General features: G+C 36.5%; 1 protein-coding gene across 2 annotated transcripts in view; it reads left to right on the plus strand.

The window, feature by feature from the left end:
- Positions 1–14,194, plus strand: part of LOC150084902 (kinesin light chain-like) — a 172,916-nt gene that overhangs the window by 63,710 nt on the left and 95,012 nt on the right. For both annotated transcript variants that reach the window (XM_090376696.1, XM_090376697.1), the window contains exons 4-5: positions 2,118–2,214; positions 7,300–7,528. In XM_090376696.1, coding sequence (XP_090232822.1) covers positions 2,118–2,214; positions 7,300–7,528 — 326 coding nt within the window. The remainder of the gene's footprint in view (positions 1–2,117; positions 2,215–7,299; positions 7,529–14,194) is intronic.

Raw genomic sequence — 14,194 nt, forward strand, 5'->3', positions numbered from 1 at the left:
GCTCGAGTACTCGTACTTGGATTGCCTTCTGCAAGATGTAGGACATTCTCCTCATTGTCCGGCGTCCTCGTTGTTCGCTCTCGATTCATGGTACCTCTCGTGAAACAATCAGTCTCACGTAACCTTTTGTGTGCACGTGCGAAAATTGTATGATGAGGAGCACGCCTGTACGGGAAACGTTCCTGGTACAAGCGCAGAGCGGCCTGTCCGCTACAGTCCGCAGTTCTATACGCAAGGTGCATGTCGGCCAGTTCAATGTTTGAATACTTGTCCATCCTACTGCCTCAGGAACCGATTCGCAAATGCTGACTTCCAGTGGGATTGCTGTTCACGCGACCTCCCATTCAACGTCCTCTACCGCATGATGAAGGCATTTCGGACCCTGCAATGCTATTTGATTCCGATTCATCTTTGTGCTCCTGCAAGTTGTTGCACTGGTAGTGAATCACCCTGTGTGTATATATATATATATATACACACACACACACACACAGGCAATTCTTCTTTACAAGTTCTTGGATTTAAGTGTTCTTTTTTTCAAATATCAAGTGTCAACAGAATCAAAAATATGAACATTAATTGCAATAAATACAGTATTTCAAACCACGCTCGTAGCTGTACAGTAAATTATTACTGTGCATACATTTGTTTTTTCAGGCAGAGATAAGGAGGGAGATCCAACTCTTAAAGAATTTTGGAAAGAATTCCATATTTTAGATGCAATCAAAATAATAAAATGAGCCTGGGACAGAATTATAGAGAACATGAAGGGTGTTTGGAATAAACCATGTCATCAGTTTATTGATAATTTTGAATGATTTCAACAACCAGCAGAGATTGTACAAAATGAAACAGAAGCGATCATTAATATTGCTAACTAATTACAGCTTGAGGTTTCTACAACTGATGCCACTGATCTGCTTCAAACATACAATGGAGAGCTCACAAATGAAGACCTTGAAATTGCAAAATGTGAAGAAGCTGAGGAAGAAGAAGATTTAACAGCGAAACTCTTGTTTGTTCCTTCACTTTCAAGGGGCTTGAAGAAGCTTTTCAACACAGAAAAAGCAACTGAGAATTTTGAGTCACAAGATTCAAATTTCAAGCGTACTAGAAAAGTTGCTACAGATTTTAAAAAATGCTTATGCATGATATTATATGAAATTTATAAAGAAAAGAGAAAACTGTCTTAAAAACAAATGACTCTTGAAGCATTTACAAAGAAGACGACGACACCTTGTGCTTCCAACAAACCAACAAGTGCTGAGCCAACAATAAGTGAAGTACCATCTACGAGTGTGCATTTAGTAAATGATGATGAAGAATAAACATTCTTTAACGTTTATGTGACATAAATTTCTTTATTATTATACTTTCTTGATTTTAAAGGCTATGTTTTCATTTCTTTGGATAATTAAATCATTGTTTAAGCATAAACAATTGTTTTGTTGACCTTTATTTAACATTACTGTGGTCATATTTCATTGTTGAGAACATAACCCCTGTTTTTAATATTACTTCTATGTTTATAGTATATAGACGTAATATGGGAAAATATTCCCGCTTTACGAGCGCATGCTAGGAACAAATTAACTCAAAGTTGGAAACTATGTGTATATTTATTTTTGGTAAAAGTTGAAGAACACTAAACTGGTATTAAAATAATGAGATATTTGGTTGCTACTTGAGAGTTTGAATTTTTTTCATTTCCTCTTAAAATATTCAAGTATGAATTTTTCCAGTCTGTTTCTGAGAGAGAGAGCTGCAGGTCAGTGGCATGTTTATGAATGATTTTCACAATCTCAAATACTAGGTAAACTTCAGGTTGAAGAATCCATAGATATTGGAGATGAGAAAAGAAATTTTTTTCCCTTTTGCTTAAAGTTAGATGATTTTTTTTTTTAATTATTAGAAACAGTTTTTTTTTTTTTTTTTTTTTAATCATATTAAATTCATTATAAGGTGTTCCTATGCCTATAACAGTTTTGGGCTAAAAAAAAAAAAAAAACAGTTTCAATTATTTGATATTTTTATATGGTATTTTCTAGTATACTTGATCTGTAAAACCATTGAAAATCCATTGAATTATTTTGTTTTTTTTAAACAACTATTTTTAGGCAGTAGAGGAACCAGTTGTTGAAAAGAAACCAGAATCTGAACAGCCACTTGATCTTGGCTTCCCAGATGAAGACGACGATAGTTCTCATCATGAAGGTAGTGATTATTATTTCTATCATTGTCTAAAATTATCATTTTCAATTAATTTTGCACCTGGCAACCTGATGTCCGGGATACACCAGGGTGTCTAGATGGTTAACTGAATGATAATTTAAAACTATCATTCTCATTAGAATTATATTAGTGTGAATTTTAATATTCCTTAGGTGTAGTTGTTCAGAAGTGAATAACCATACCGTTGGAATACTTTAGAATAACCTTCCGCACATCATCACTAATTAATTTCTAACTAAAGAATTAAAAAATCGTGGTGCCATAAAGAATTAATTTCTTTTCAGTCGTGCTTGTGTAAAAATTATGTTGTGCACCTGTTCCTGTGTAAATTGGTATTATTCATTTAAAGTTGTTGTGTTTGTCCATTCTATAAAAATTTTTATAGTCATTTTCAAGCTGGCAGAGAACCAAATTATTAGTAAAATCTGCAGATATAAAAAAACGATGATGGTTTACTATATGGTAAGGTAGATATAACATAACAGTTTATTTTCATTCTTTGTTGGAATGCTGTTTGGCAAAAGAAAAAAAAAACCAGCAGTTAGCATTGCTAACATGGAAGCCACTGCATTCAAGTACATTCTGTCAGGAAAATAAGCATGTTGTAAGAATTTTTCACATAATGATGGATGGCATTTTACTCCACGCATATGGTCCTCTTGCAATGTCATTTTAAGTCAGCTTTTATAGAGTCTGATTCAAGGTTACGAACTGTGCATACAAAGAATTTTGTGCTCCTGGGAATAAGCTTTTTGGAAAATATTGTCATCTTTTTGACTTACATTAAATTGTCTGCAATATAAATAGTTTAATAGTCTTAGTCACATTTGTTAGCTTATTTTTAAATTTAGCTGGAGATTTTGTAAGTTACGACTTAATACACATAGAACTTTGTATTGGTGATTTGGTGTGAATATCGTATCTCGTAACTTTATACTTAGTGCAGTAGGAAATTCTGGTGTTTTTAATTGTTTTAATTGTGCTAACTGTGGTAAATACGTGATTTAAAAGTTCGAATCACATAGGTTGGCATTAGTTGGATAATTTTATTATCTATTATAATTAACTTATAGCTTTACAAACATAATGGTACAATCAGTTCTGCTATAACATGGTACGAGTGTTCCTAAAAATCTCTGCGTTATGGTATTTCGCACATCATTAAAAACAACAGGGCTTATGGAAAAAATAGGGATGGGGCAGAGTGCTAAAATTGCTAACACAGGTTTAAACATCTTAAATTTCTAATAAATTAATCAATATTGCAGTAAATATAGCACTTTACCTTGACATGGTACCTTGTATTGGTCGGAGACTATGTACATTTACATACATGGCTTAATTAATACTGTAATATATGCATACTAATTGATATTTCTGTTCGCTGACTTTTTTTTTATTATTTTTTTTTATTATAAAATTTAAAACAGTAAAAAAGATAAGCAATCAATAACGATGAATATGGCACGCACAAATTGCACAAGTGAGACATAGAGTAACAAGTTTACGAAGCTTAAAAAATAGGAATGAAAGAGAAGATTCTGAAAATTTATTTAAGTTTTTTTATATGATTGAAGATTTCATGGAAGGGGAAACACATTTCACCATAATAACGTAAAAACCCACAGAATTCCAGCTATCTGTATTATCGCAAATGCGATAAGATCGTGTTTGCTGCCTGTTGAGGTGCCTCCGTAGCCAGGTGGGAAGGAGCAACAGTGCATAGCACACGCTTCTTGATTAGACCGGGGTTCGAGCCCGTCACCACCAAATACGGAGGATGCGGAAAGGTCAGGGAATGACCACCGCATATTCCCGCAGCAATATGGCCTTAGTTGCTAATGCTCCTAAAAACCAAAACAACAAAAACAGCTAGTTGATGATAGATTGCATAACAGAAAAAAACCCAATAAACTGGGAACTGCAAATTGTTTTTATTATTTTATGGTAGTGACCTCCAGGAATGTGCTCCTCTGCTCATGCTATCACACCTCATGAAATTTCTCTTCAAACAGAAAAATGTTATCTCCTGAAAACATGAGTCAGCCTACAATATCATCTGTTATCTTGTGAATACAGCAAATGACAACAGTGTGTCTCCAACCAGTACAACTACAGTAAATGGGAAATATAGCTCTCACACATTTGACATTTTTTATGCTCCGTAAACTTGTATGTATTGCTGTGCGGGTTCCTAAATTCAGCTTGGTGCTGGGTTTTGTGTTCATCTTGGTGTTATTTGCAGATGAAATCGCACATGAGCCCACGTGAAAATCGTATTATACTCACATTGTTCCCTAATATATCAGTTGTGCTGGAGCAAATTTGCATTACTAAAATGCATATTATAGCAGAACTGACTGTAAAATGTAATGCACATAATGTAAACTTGATAGCGTAATACGTATAATGTAAACTTGATAGCGTAATACAGTCAGTCCTCGTATAACACGTGTTTACACTACATGAATTCGATCATACACGATTTATAAAAAGGGGAACAATATCGTATATAACACGAACTGAATTCGCTTATGCACGATTTGCCTTTGTGTTTACAAGAAATGGCAGTCGAACGCGGAATCACCCCAACTGAACACAACACGATAGGAATGAAGAGAAGATTCTGAAAATGTATTTATGTTTTTTATATCAGTGAAGGGGAAACACATTTCACCATAATAACGTAAAAACCCACACAATTCCAGCTATCGGTATTATCGCAAATGCAATTAGATCGCGTTTACTACCAGTTTATAACAGATTCCACTAGCAGGAACGCAACTGGAAATTGTTTTTGTTTTATGCTAGCAACCCCCAGAAATGTGCTTTAGTAAAATGTGAGCTAGTGAGGTGTTCATAGTGTATCTCTGCATTTACAGTTGTTTATTCAGTTGCTACACGCGTGCAGCTTTGTTTGTGTATCAAGCGTGCCTCCTCATTTTGTAATTGTGCTTTATTCCCTAAAAATGAGTAAAATACTTAAGGTGTGAAAAGGAAGTGTCCTGGTGAGGACACTACAGATTCAGAGAGAAAAAGAAAAGCAATATCGATACACAGAGGCGGACTGGGTCAAAGCATACATGTTTCAAGGCTATTGGCCTATCATCAGTAGGCCAATAGCCTTGAAACATGTCTGGGTGGTGGTGGTACTCACTGAGAATAAGTAACAATAGTCTTCTCTATTAGTGAAGCATTACTTATTCGAGGTAGTGCAATATCATGGCAACTCGTCGTGAAGGCAGAGCACAATATGCAAAATAGCAAATGATGCCTACAACAACTACTTTGTAGTTTCTTAAGAGTTGTCTATGGTGTATCTACACACCGATATTATATAGATATTAAACTCTTAATGTATTATGCCTTGTGCATTTAGTTATTTTAAATATTGTCATATACACCTTTTGGCATCCCTCATATTGTGTGATTATCTTCACAACTGGGTCGTCATGTCTGCAATACCAGGGTACCCGCCCACCCACTGATGATAGGCCAATAGCCTTGAAATATGTCTGGGTGGTGGTACTCACTGAGAATAAGTAACAATAGTCTTCTCTATTAGTGAAGCGTTACTTATTCGAGGTAGTGCAATATCATGGCAACTCGTCGTGAAGGCAGAGCACAATATGAGAAAGAGCAAATGATGCCTACAACAACTACTTTGTAGTTTCTTAAGAGTTGTCTATGGTGTATCTACACACCAATATTATATAAAAAATTTCATATAGAGAATATGAAGAATTCTATATTATATTATTTTATATAAAACATAGTTTTTCACTTTCTTATTAAAGAAAGTGAAAAGTTCTTCATATAAAGGTGAAGTAATTAGTCAAAATTTCAGTCATAAAAAAGAAAGTAAACTTGAATTTTGTTATTCACCATTAAGTGTAAGAATTGGCATTTTTATTGTTGATTTTTTTAATAAATAATCTGCCACTTTCATTATGAGGCAAGCAAGTGCACAACATGCAGTTGTTTATTAATCTTTAAAATTGGAAGCAAGATTGCAATTTCATAAAAACGGCCAGTGACTAAAGAAAATTCTCTCCAATTTATTGGAAACAAGAGTACAGGGTTTTGGCTGATATTGCCTAAATATTGGACAGAAATATGAGATGGACTAACCTTTTTTCTCTAGTTTAAAAATGCAGATTAACATAACATAAAAATTAACATATATTGCTAATAACATCCTTCTGTATTCATTAAATTTAGCAGTCAAATCAATCAAGAAATAAAGTGCTAATGTAGTGCTGTTGCCATTGCATTACAGTTAGACATTGAAAACTGTAATGGAGTGCAAATAACATCCTCTTACAGTAAACTCTTTAAAATCTGGCACATGTTGCAATCTGGAAGTGTTAAGAAAGAAAGCCAGCACTCATATCACTGATCACATTTATTTTTAAGAATCCATGCAAAAAAAAGGTGACACTTCTGTCTTTACAAGATGCTTGCAGGACTGTCTTATCCTTTAATCTGTGTTTGTGATCAGTAGGATTTAAACTGCATAGATAACACAATGATCTTAATTCTTACAGCAGAACAAGCTTGCTTTTGTAACAAGTTTCCCTGGTATTGCACTACTTTCAAAGAGATTGCCTCCCCAAAGATTAATCAGCTATTTGTTTAAAAAATGAGACTGCTGTGACAGCCTGTTTCAGAACTAACTGTTCCCTCATCAGATAGCAGTGGTCTCTAGTGACAACACACAGACAAAACAAGTATAAAGAATTGTTCCATGTTTTGTCTGAATTTGAAATAGTAAATTTAAAATTAATTTAAAGTGCCTGTATATTTTGTTAAATAAAATAAAAATTTCTGTATTATTTACCATGCCTCTATTTAAAAAAAAAAATAAAATAATAATAATGAAACAATACTGGCATCGGTTTAAACATTTTGCATTTTCAAAAGTTGCTTTCAGCTGTTCAAAATTAGTTTGATACTTAGAAAGATAAATGTTATGATATTTTATTATTAAATGGCAGTGATAGTAAAGTGATTGGCTTACAAATGTCCTTTATGTAAAAAAAAAAGAAAAAAAAAAATTCTTTACAGCTTTTTCCCCAACCCCACCAGGACAAATGGCAGCAGCAGCAAATGCTGGTTATGAAATTCCTGCTAGATTAAGAACTTTGCATAACTTAGTAATTCAGTATGCATCACAAGGGAGATATGAAGTAGCAGTTCCATTGTGTAAGCAAGCGCTGGAGGACTTAGAGAAAACCAGTGGTCGTGATCATCCTGATGTTGCAACTATGTTGAACATCTTGGCTCTTGTTTATAGGTAGGTTTACTAAATTTATGTTTACTGTAATTTTGTTATTTGTTGTGTAACTTAAGCAAGCAGATTGTCTGTTTTAATTTATTTTAATTGATTATAAAGTTGATTTGAATTTGTGATACTGTTTTTTGATACAGCTTGAATTATGAATTGCTTAGAATCAGCATTATTAGGGATTCATCCAGAAGTAAATAGACAGCTTTCTGTATACTAAGATCCATCTTACATTAGCAGACTGTTATTATATCTGCAGTGGATCAGTTGATTATAAAGTTGATTTGAATTTGTGATACTGTTTTTTGATACAGCTTGAATTATGAATTGCTTAGAATCAGCATTATTAGGGATTCATCCAGAAGTAAATAGACAGCTTTCTGTATACTAAGATCCATCTTACATTAGCAGACTGTTATTATATCTGCAGTGGATCAGTTGATTATAAAGTTGATTTGAATTTGTGATACTGTTTTTTGATACAGCTTGAATTATGAATTGCTTAGAATCAGCATTATTAGGGATTCATCCAGAAGTAAATAGACAGCTTTCTATATACTAAGATCCATCTTTCTATATACTAAGATCCATCTTACATTAGCAGACTGTTATTATATCTGCAGTGGATCTGTTCAACTTTCCGTAGACATCCTTGGCTCTGTATAAACAAGACAATGATCAAAATAAGCAGTGAATACTGCTTCACCGACTCTACGCTCCTAGGACTACAAAAATATTAAAAAAAATTTTATTTTTTTAATCATATGTACATTCTCAAAAATGTTCTTGAATGTGTGCATTCGTCCACTATCTTATCCTCAGTGTTGTAGCTACAAATTCATATTTTAGAGATCTGTACAAGGAATCATGTTTGATATTAAGAGCAATATGACATTAAGGGCAAGCTACTGATCTGGATAAAGGGATAGTTCAGTGGGATAAGCCAGAGAGTGGTTATTAATGGACACTGCCCTTCTTGGACTAATGCTATTATTAGAGTCCCCAAGGCTTCAGTGCTTGGACCATTGTTGCTTTCTGTATTTGTTAATGATATTGATGAAGGTAAAAAAAGGTAAACTGCAGCCATTATCAACCCACTGCAGGATGGACACCTCAACAATTCATGCTGAGGGAAATGGACCATAATCTGCCACGTTGGTCCAGTGCGGGTTGGCAGATCGACCATATTCAGCAGTCAGGGGCTTGAACCCCGGTCTACTCAAAGAGCATGTGCAGTAGCACATGCTCTTTGAGTAGACCGGGTGCCAGGTGCTACTCCCGCTCTGACCACTCGGCTACGGAGGCCTACTACTGATCGCACCGTTATGAACAATTGCCAACAGTTTGTAATGGTCATATAAATATTTAATAATTCACTTCTTGAAAATGGAAAACTACAAGCAGATTCATGTTAAGGATGAGTAGCTCTATACACACAGTATTTTTCTTTGACATTTGATTAGACTTGTGCTGTATACTAAAGATTCTGTGATAATAAAAGAAGAGGTAAACCATAACTGGCAAGTATATTCATTATTCCAATTTAATGGCATTTATATTAATATATAAAATAAGTTATTGTACTACTGCATTCAGCGTTACTACTTTACTTAGTTACTTACCTTTTTTATCAGGCTGCAGTGCGTAGCACACGCTTCTTGATTAGACCAGGGTTCAAGCCCGTGACCACCAAATACGGAGGATGCAGAAAGGTCAGGGAATGACTACCGCATATCCCCGGAGCAATATGGCCTTAGTTGCTAATGCTCCTAAAAACCAAATAACAACAACATATTTTATCAAGTTTTGGTAACGTATAATAATGTGATTGACTTTTAATTGTTGTCCGGCTACAGTTGATCCCTTTGATTATAATCCCAGAACACAGCCAATGCCATAATGCGCCACACAGTACATCCGACCCGAAGCGGTCGGATGATCCAATCGGTTCAGGTCCGTGCCAATTCAGATCGGCGTGGTGTGCTCGCCAATTTTTCAAAAATTCAAAAATCACCAGCATACATAATTAAATTACATTAATAATTTCAAGCATGAATTTTTTTAAATCGTGCAATTTTCTCATCTACAACACATTATTCATGGGTTGTGTTTGGGTAGCTAAGAATAGAAACAGGTGCATGTATACTTGCGTGTACACCAATGCTAGGAGTTTGGTAAATAAATTTGATGAATTTGAGGTATTGTTCAAAGCATCAAAGGCGGATATTGTTTGGATATCAGAGACGTGGTGTCACACAGATATAAGGAATGCAGAACTGGAATTTGGGGAGTACAACATCTACAGAAAAGATAGACAGGATAGGAAGGGAGGAGGGGTTATGCTATTAGTTAAGAAACACATAAAACCCAAGGAAGTGAAGCCAGTCGACATCGCTGGACAGTGCAGTGTCGAGTCAGTTTGGTGTGACATAAGCATTGGGAGATCAAAATTGAGAGTAGGAGTGCGCTCTAGGCCTAATGACTCTGATGAGTATAATAAGAAACTGTACAGGAAAATAGAGTGGACCAGTAAATCAGAGAGTCTTATAATGGGGAAATTTTAATTTCCCAGATATTGACTGGAATTGTGGGTTGGTCACTCGCACACTAGCAAGGCTTTTGTGGATGTATTGGATGATTGTTTTCTACATCAGCATGTTCAGGAGGCAACTAGAGAGAGTAATACTCTGGATTTGATTATCAGTAGTGATTCTTCATGTATTAAGAATCTGCAGATACAGGAACCATTAGGTGGCAGTGATCACAGTATGTTGAAGTGGGATTTACTCAAAGAGGTAACTACCATCAGGGGTAAAGGGAAAGGTTATTGCTTTCGTAAAGGCGACTATGATGGTCTGAGACAGTATTTAAACTCTATACAGTGGGACCAACTGATGATGTTACAACAGCAAATTCAAAATGGTAAACATTCAAAGAACTTATCTTGGAAGCTACTAGGTTTTACATACCAACTAAGAAATATTGTTCAAGGTTTAGGCCTAAATGGATGTCTGATGAACTAATCAGACATATGGCAGAGATGAAAAATGCATAGGATACATAAATTAACACGTGACACAGAAGCCTATGATAGATATAAGTTGATCTGTAACCAAGTTACACAGGAGGTTAGGCAGATGAAGGCAGATTACGAGAAATCATTGGCAAGGGATGCAAAGAAAAACAGCAAAGAATTCTTTACTTATGTGAACTCTAGAAGGAAGGGGATGAATCAGATTGGTCCACTTGATATCGATGGTTCAACTGTTGATGATCCTGCTCAGGTAGCTAACAAACAAAATGAATATTTTGCATCGACATTCATACATGAGGAATTATTCAGCGAGGGGAATGCCAGAGGTGTATTCAACTCTGGCAGTAAGCTAGATAATCTTGTAATAACTGAGAGTAAAGTGGAGGAGAGATTGTTGAAGATAAACACAAGAAAGGCACCCGGTGGTGGACGGGATCTATCCAGGTGTATTAAAGGAGGCAGCAAAGGAAGTAAGCATATCCTTAGCCATAATTATGAGAGCTTCCTTGGACTCAGGGGAGGTACCCATAGACTGGAGATGTGCAAATGTGACCCCAATTCACAAAGGAGGATCAAAGGCTGACACAAGTAATTGTAGACCTGTGAGTTTAACTTCTATTCCAGGAAAATTAATGGAGGCACTGGTTAAAGAAGCACTGAAGTCTTGTCTAGATGATCCTGTAGTGCTTCTTTAATGGAGGCACTGGTTAAAGAAGCACTGCGGGATCATCTAGACAAGACTTCAGTTATAGCTCGGACACAGCATGGTTTTGTTAAGGTGAAGTCTTGCCTGACCAATTTGATTGGATACTATGATGCAGTCACAAAAGAACTGGATGCAGGGAATAACTTTGATATTGTATACTTGGATCTTAGAAAGGCTTTTGATACTGTTGCACATGGAAGACTGCTGCACAAATTGGAGCAGTGTGGCATTGGAGGCAAAAATGCTGCTATGGATAAAGGGGTGGTTGAGGGGTAGAAGACAGATAGTGGTAATCAATAAACACTGCTCATCGTGGACTAATGTTATTAGTGGAGTCCCTCAGGGTTAAGTGTTGGGTCCATTATTGTTTTCTGTATTTATAAATAATATTGATGATGGTATATCAAGTTTAATGTCCTAGTTGGCAGACGATACAAAGGTTGGCAGGGTTGTTAAGGACACTACTGATGCTATGCTGCTGCAACAGGATCTGGAAAGGTTGAGCCAATGGGCTGAGAGGTGGCAAATGAAGTTTAACATTGACAAATGTAAAGTACTACATATGGGAAACAGCAATCCCAGAGCAATGTATCAATGTACTGCACTGACAGTGGTAGAGAATGAAAAGGACCTGGGGGTAATTGTGCAGGCAGATATGAAGTTCTCTGAGCAGTGTAGACGGGCTGCAAGAGTAGCTCATGGTGTCTTGTCAATAATATACAGGAATTTTTCTAGCAGGGATAAGGAGGTGATTATTCCCTTGTAAAAGGCAATGGTCAGGCCACACCTTGAGTACTGTATACAGGTCTGGAGGCCTCATTTCAAGAAGGATGTAGAGCTGCTGGAATTAGTACAGAGAAGGGCAACAAGATTAGTGAATGGAACAAAGGGTTGCTCTTACGAAGAAAGGCTTAAGTTTTGTAAATAACAGTGTCTGGAGACTAGGCATTGGCGAGGTGATCTGATAGAGGTGTAAAGCCTTGAATGGTTTGAGCATGCTCAATGCTGATGGGATTCTTCCTCTTGCTCAGAATAATCACCTGAGAGGGCATAAATTCAAATTGAAGAAAGACAGATATAGGATAGATGTGCAGAAATTTGCCTTTAGCCAGCGGATAGTTGGTTGGTGGAACAAACTTCCATCCCTTTTTGTGGAAGTTGATAGCCTAAATATATTTAAGGCTCAGGTGGACAGGTATTTCGAATGAACGGAGGGGTGAAGTGGAGGTTTTTTTTTTTTTTTTTTTGGCTGATGCTGCTTAATCTTGCTTTCTTGCATCCTATGCCTTTACTAATGCTAATTATTCTTTTTTTGTTTTGCGTTATTCCCCATCTTACCACTTCCCATATTAAAATATGAGGAGGAAAAGACGCGTAAGAACTAAGGAATCGGAAATGTTTGACTTTCGGTTTTTAATGGATATGCACGTTTTGAGGTCCATAGAGGTCAATAGGACAGTTTTTGAAATATCTGCCTGTCTGTCCTAGTGGTACATTGGGCCAAGGTGGGGAGTTGAATACAAGAGTGCCCAGGGCCTATGAAAACCTTAATGCAACCCTGTCTGGCTAAGGTCCATGGTCTGCTGTCCACTGTTTTCCATTTGTTGCCTTGCATAGGCTTTTGCTGTTAGGCCAATGACTGCTTCTGCTCAATCTACTGTATGTCACTCTTGGAACACCTTAACTACAATATTCTGTGTACAATCCACAAGATTCACAGTGTCTGTAATACTGCCACTCTTCAACTGGTACCTGATAATCATCCCTTTTTTTGAAGTTCATCAGGTCAAGTTCCTTACCCATGTTATACAATTCAAGGAAGCCTTGGGCTTTTGTATCAGCCAAAAAAGAAAATTAGGTGCAAGGGAGCATTTTTCACTCCATATGGGTGCAGATCCAGCTGAGCTTTGAATTTTTCCAACTTGTCAGCCTTAACTAACAGTGGGGCTAATTTATTCCAATACAGCTTGCTGGCTAAAATAAAACTCCCTGCACTTCTTTTCCCATAATTTTAATTTGTTCCCCAGTTCTGGTATCATTTATAACTGAAATTTCCACCCTCATTCAGTTTACTTTCCCATCTCAGAGCCACCTTGGAAGAGGCTCTGAGACGGGAGAGTAAATTGAATGAAGGTGAAAATACAGGGTATATATACTGCTACATTAAACTTCCAGCAAGGCAACCATAACATTATCATCAGAAATGAAAAGCTGACGCTTGCACATGTTAGGTCCTTTCTTTTTTTTTCTTTTGCCTCTTCTGTTTCTCCTTCTCCAGCACCTTCTTTACCGTTAACAGCAGTGCTCTGTTTGGTCAGCTCCTCCTGATTTATTTGCTGGTGCTGTTCTGATTTATTTGCTGGTGCTGTTCTGATTTATTTGCTGGTGCTGCTGTTTCTTGTGTGCTTGATGCTTGTTCAGAATATCCTGATCCTCCCATTTGCCATATAAATCCTCTTTGGATGGATAATTATAATCACCTTCTTGGTGGAGAGAGAGAGAGAGAGAGAGAGAGAGAGAGAGAGAGAGAGAGAGAGAGAGAGAGAGAGAGAGAGAGTGTGTGTGTGTGTGTGTGTGAGTGTTCAAAAGAGATTGTCTTATACAGTTTCCAAGCTGTGTAGCCTGCATATGCAAAGTCTTTCCAATTATTGGCATCCCTTGCTGATTTCACCAAGCATGATGCCTGTGTTTTAACCTTTTCAAGAAGCTTGATGTTTTTTATTTTATTTTTTTACTTGGGCATAATATTCCAAGTGTGGTCTTACAATTGTCTTGTACAGTGAAATTCCCTCTCTCCATGACTGATAAATTTTTAATAAATCTTCAAAAGAATAACATGGGTCCTGCTTGCCACCTGTCTTCTGCATGGAGAGCTGCTTTTCTGCATGGATCACTACTCCCTGATATCTCTCCTCATTTACTCTCTCTCTCTCTC

The sequence above is a fragment of the Mastigoproctus giganteus genome, chromosome 6 (genome assembly GCF_048544385.1).
Source record: "Mastigoproctus giganteus isolate SK-2022 chromosome 6, ASM4854438v1, whole genome shotgun sequence".
Classification (NCBI taxonomy): domain Eukaryota; kingdom Metazoa; phylum Arthropoda; class Arachnida; order Uropygi; family Thelyphonidae; genus Mastigoproctus; species Mastigoproctus giganteus.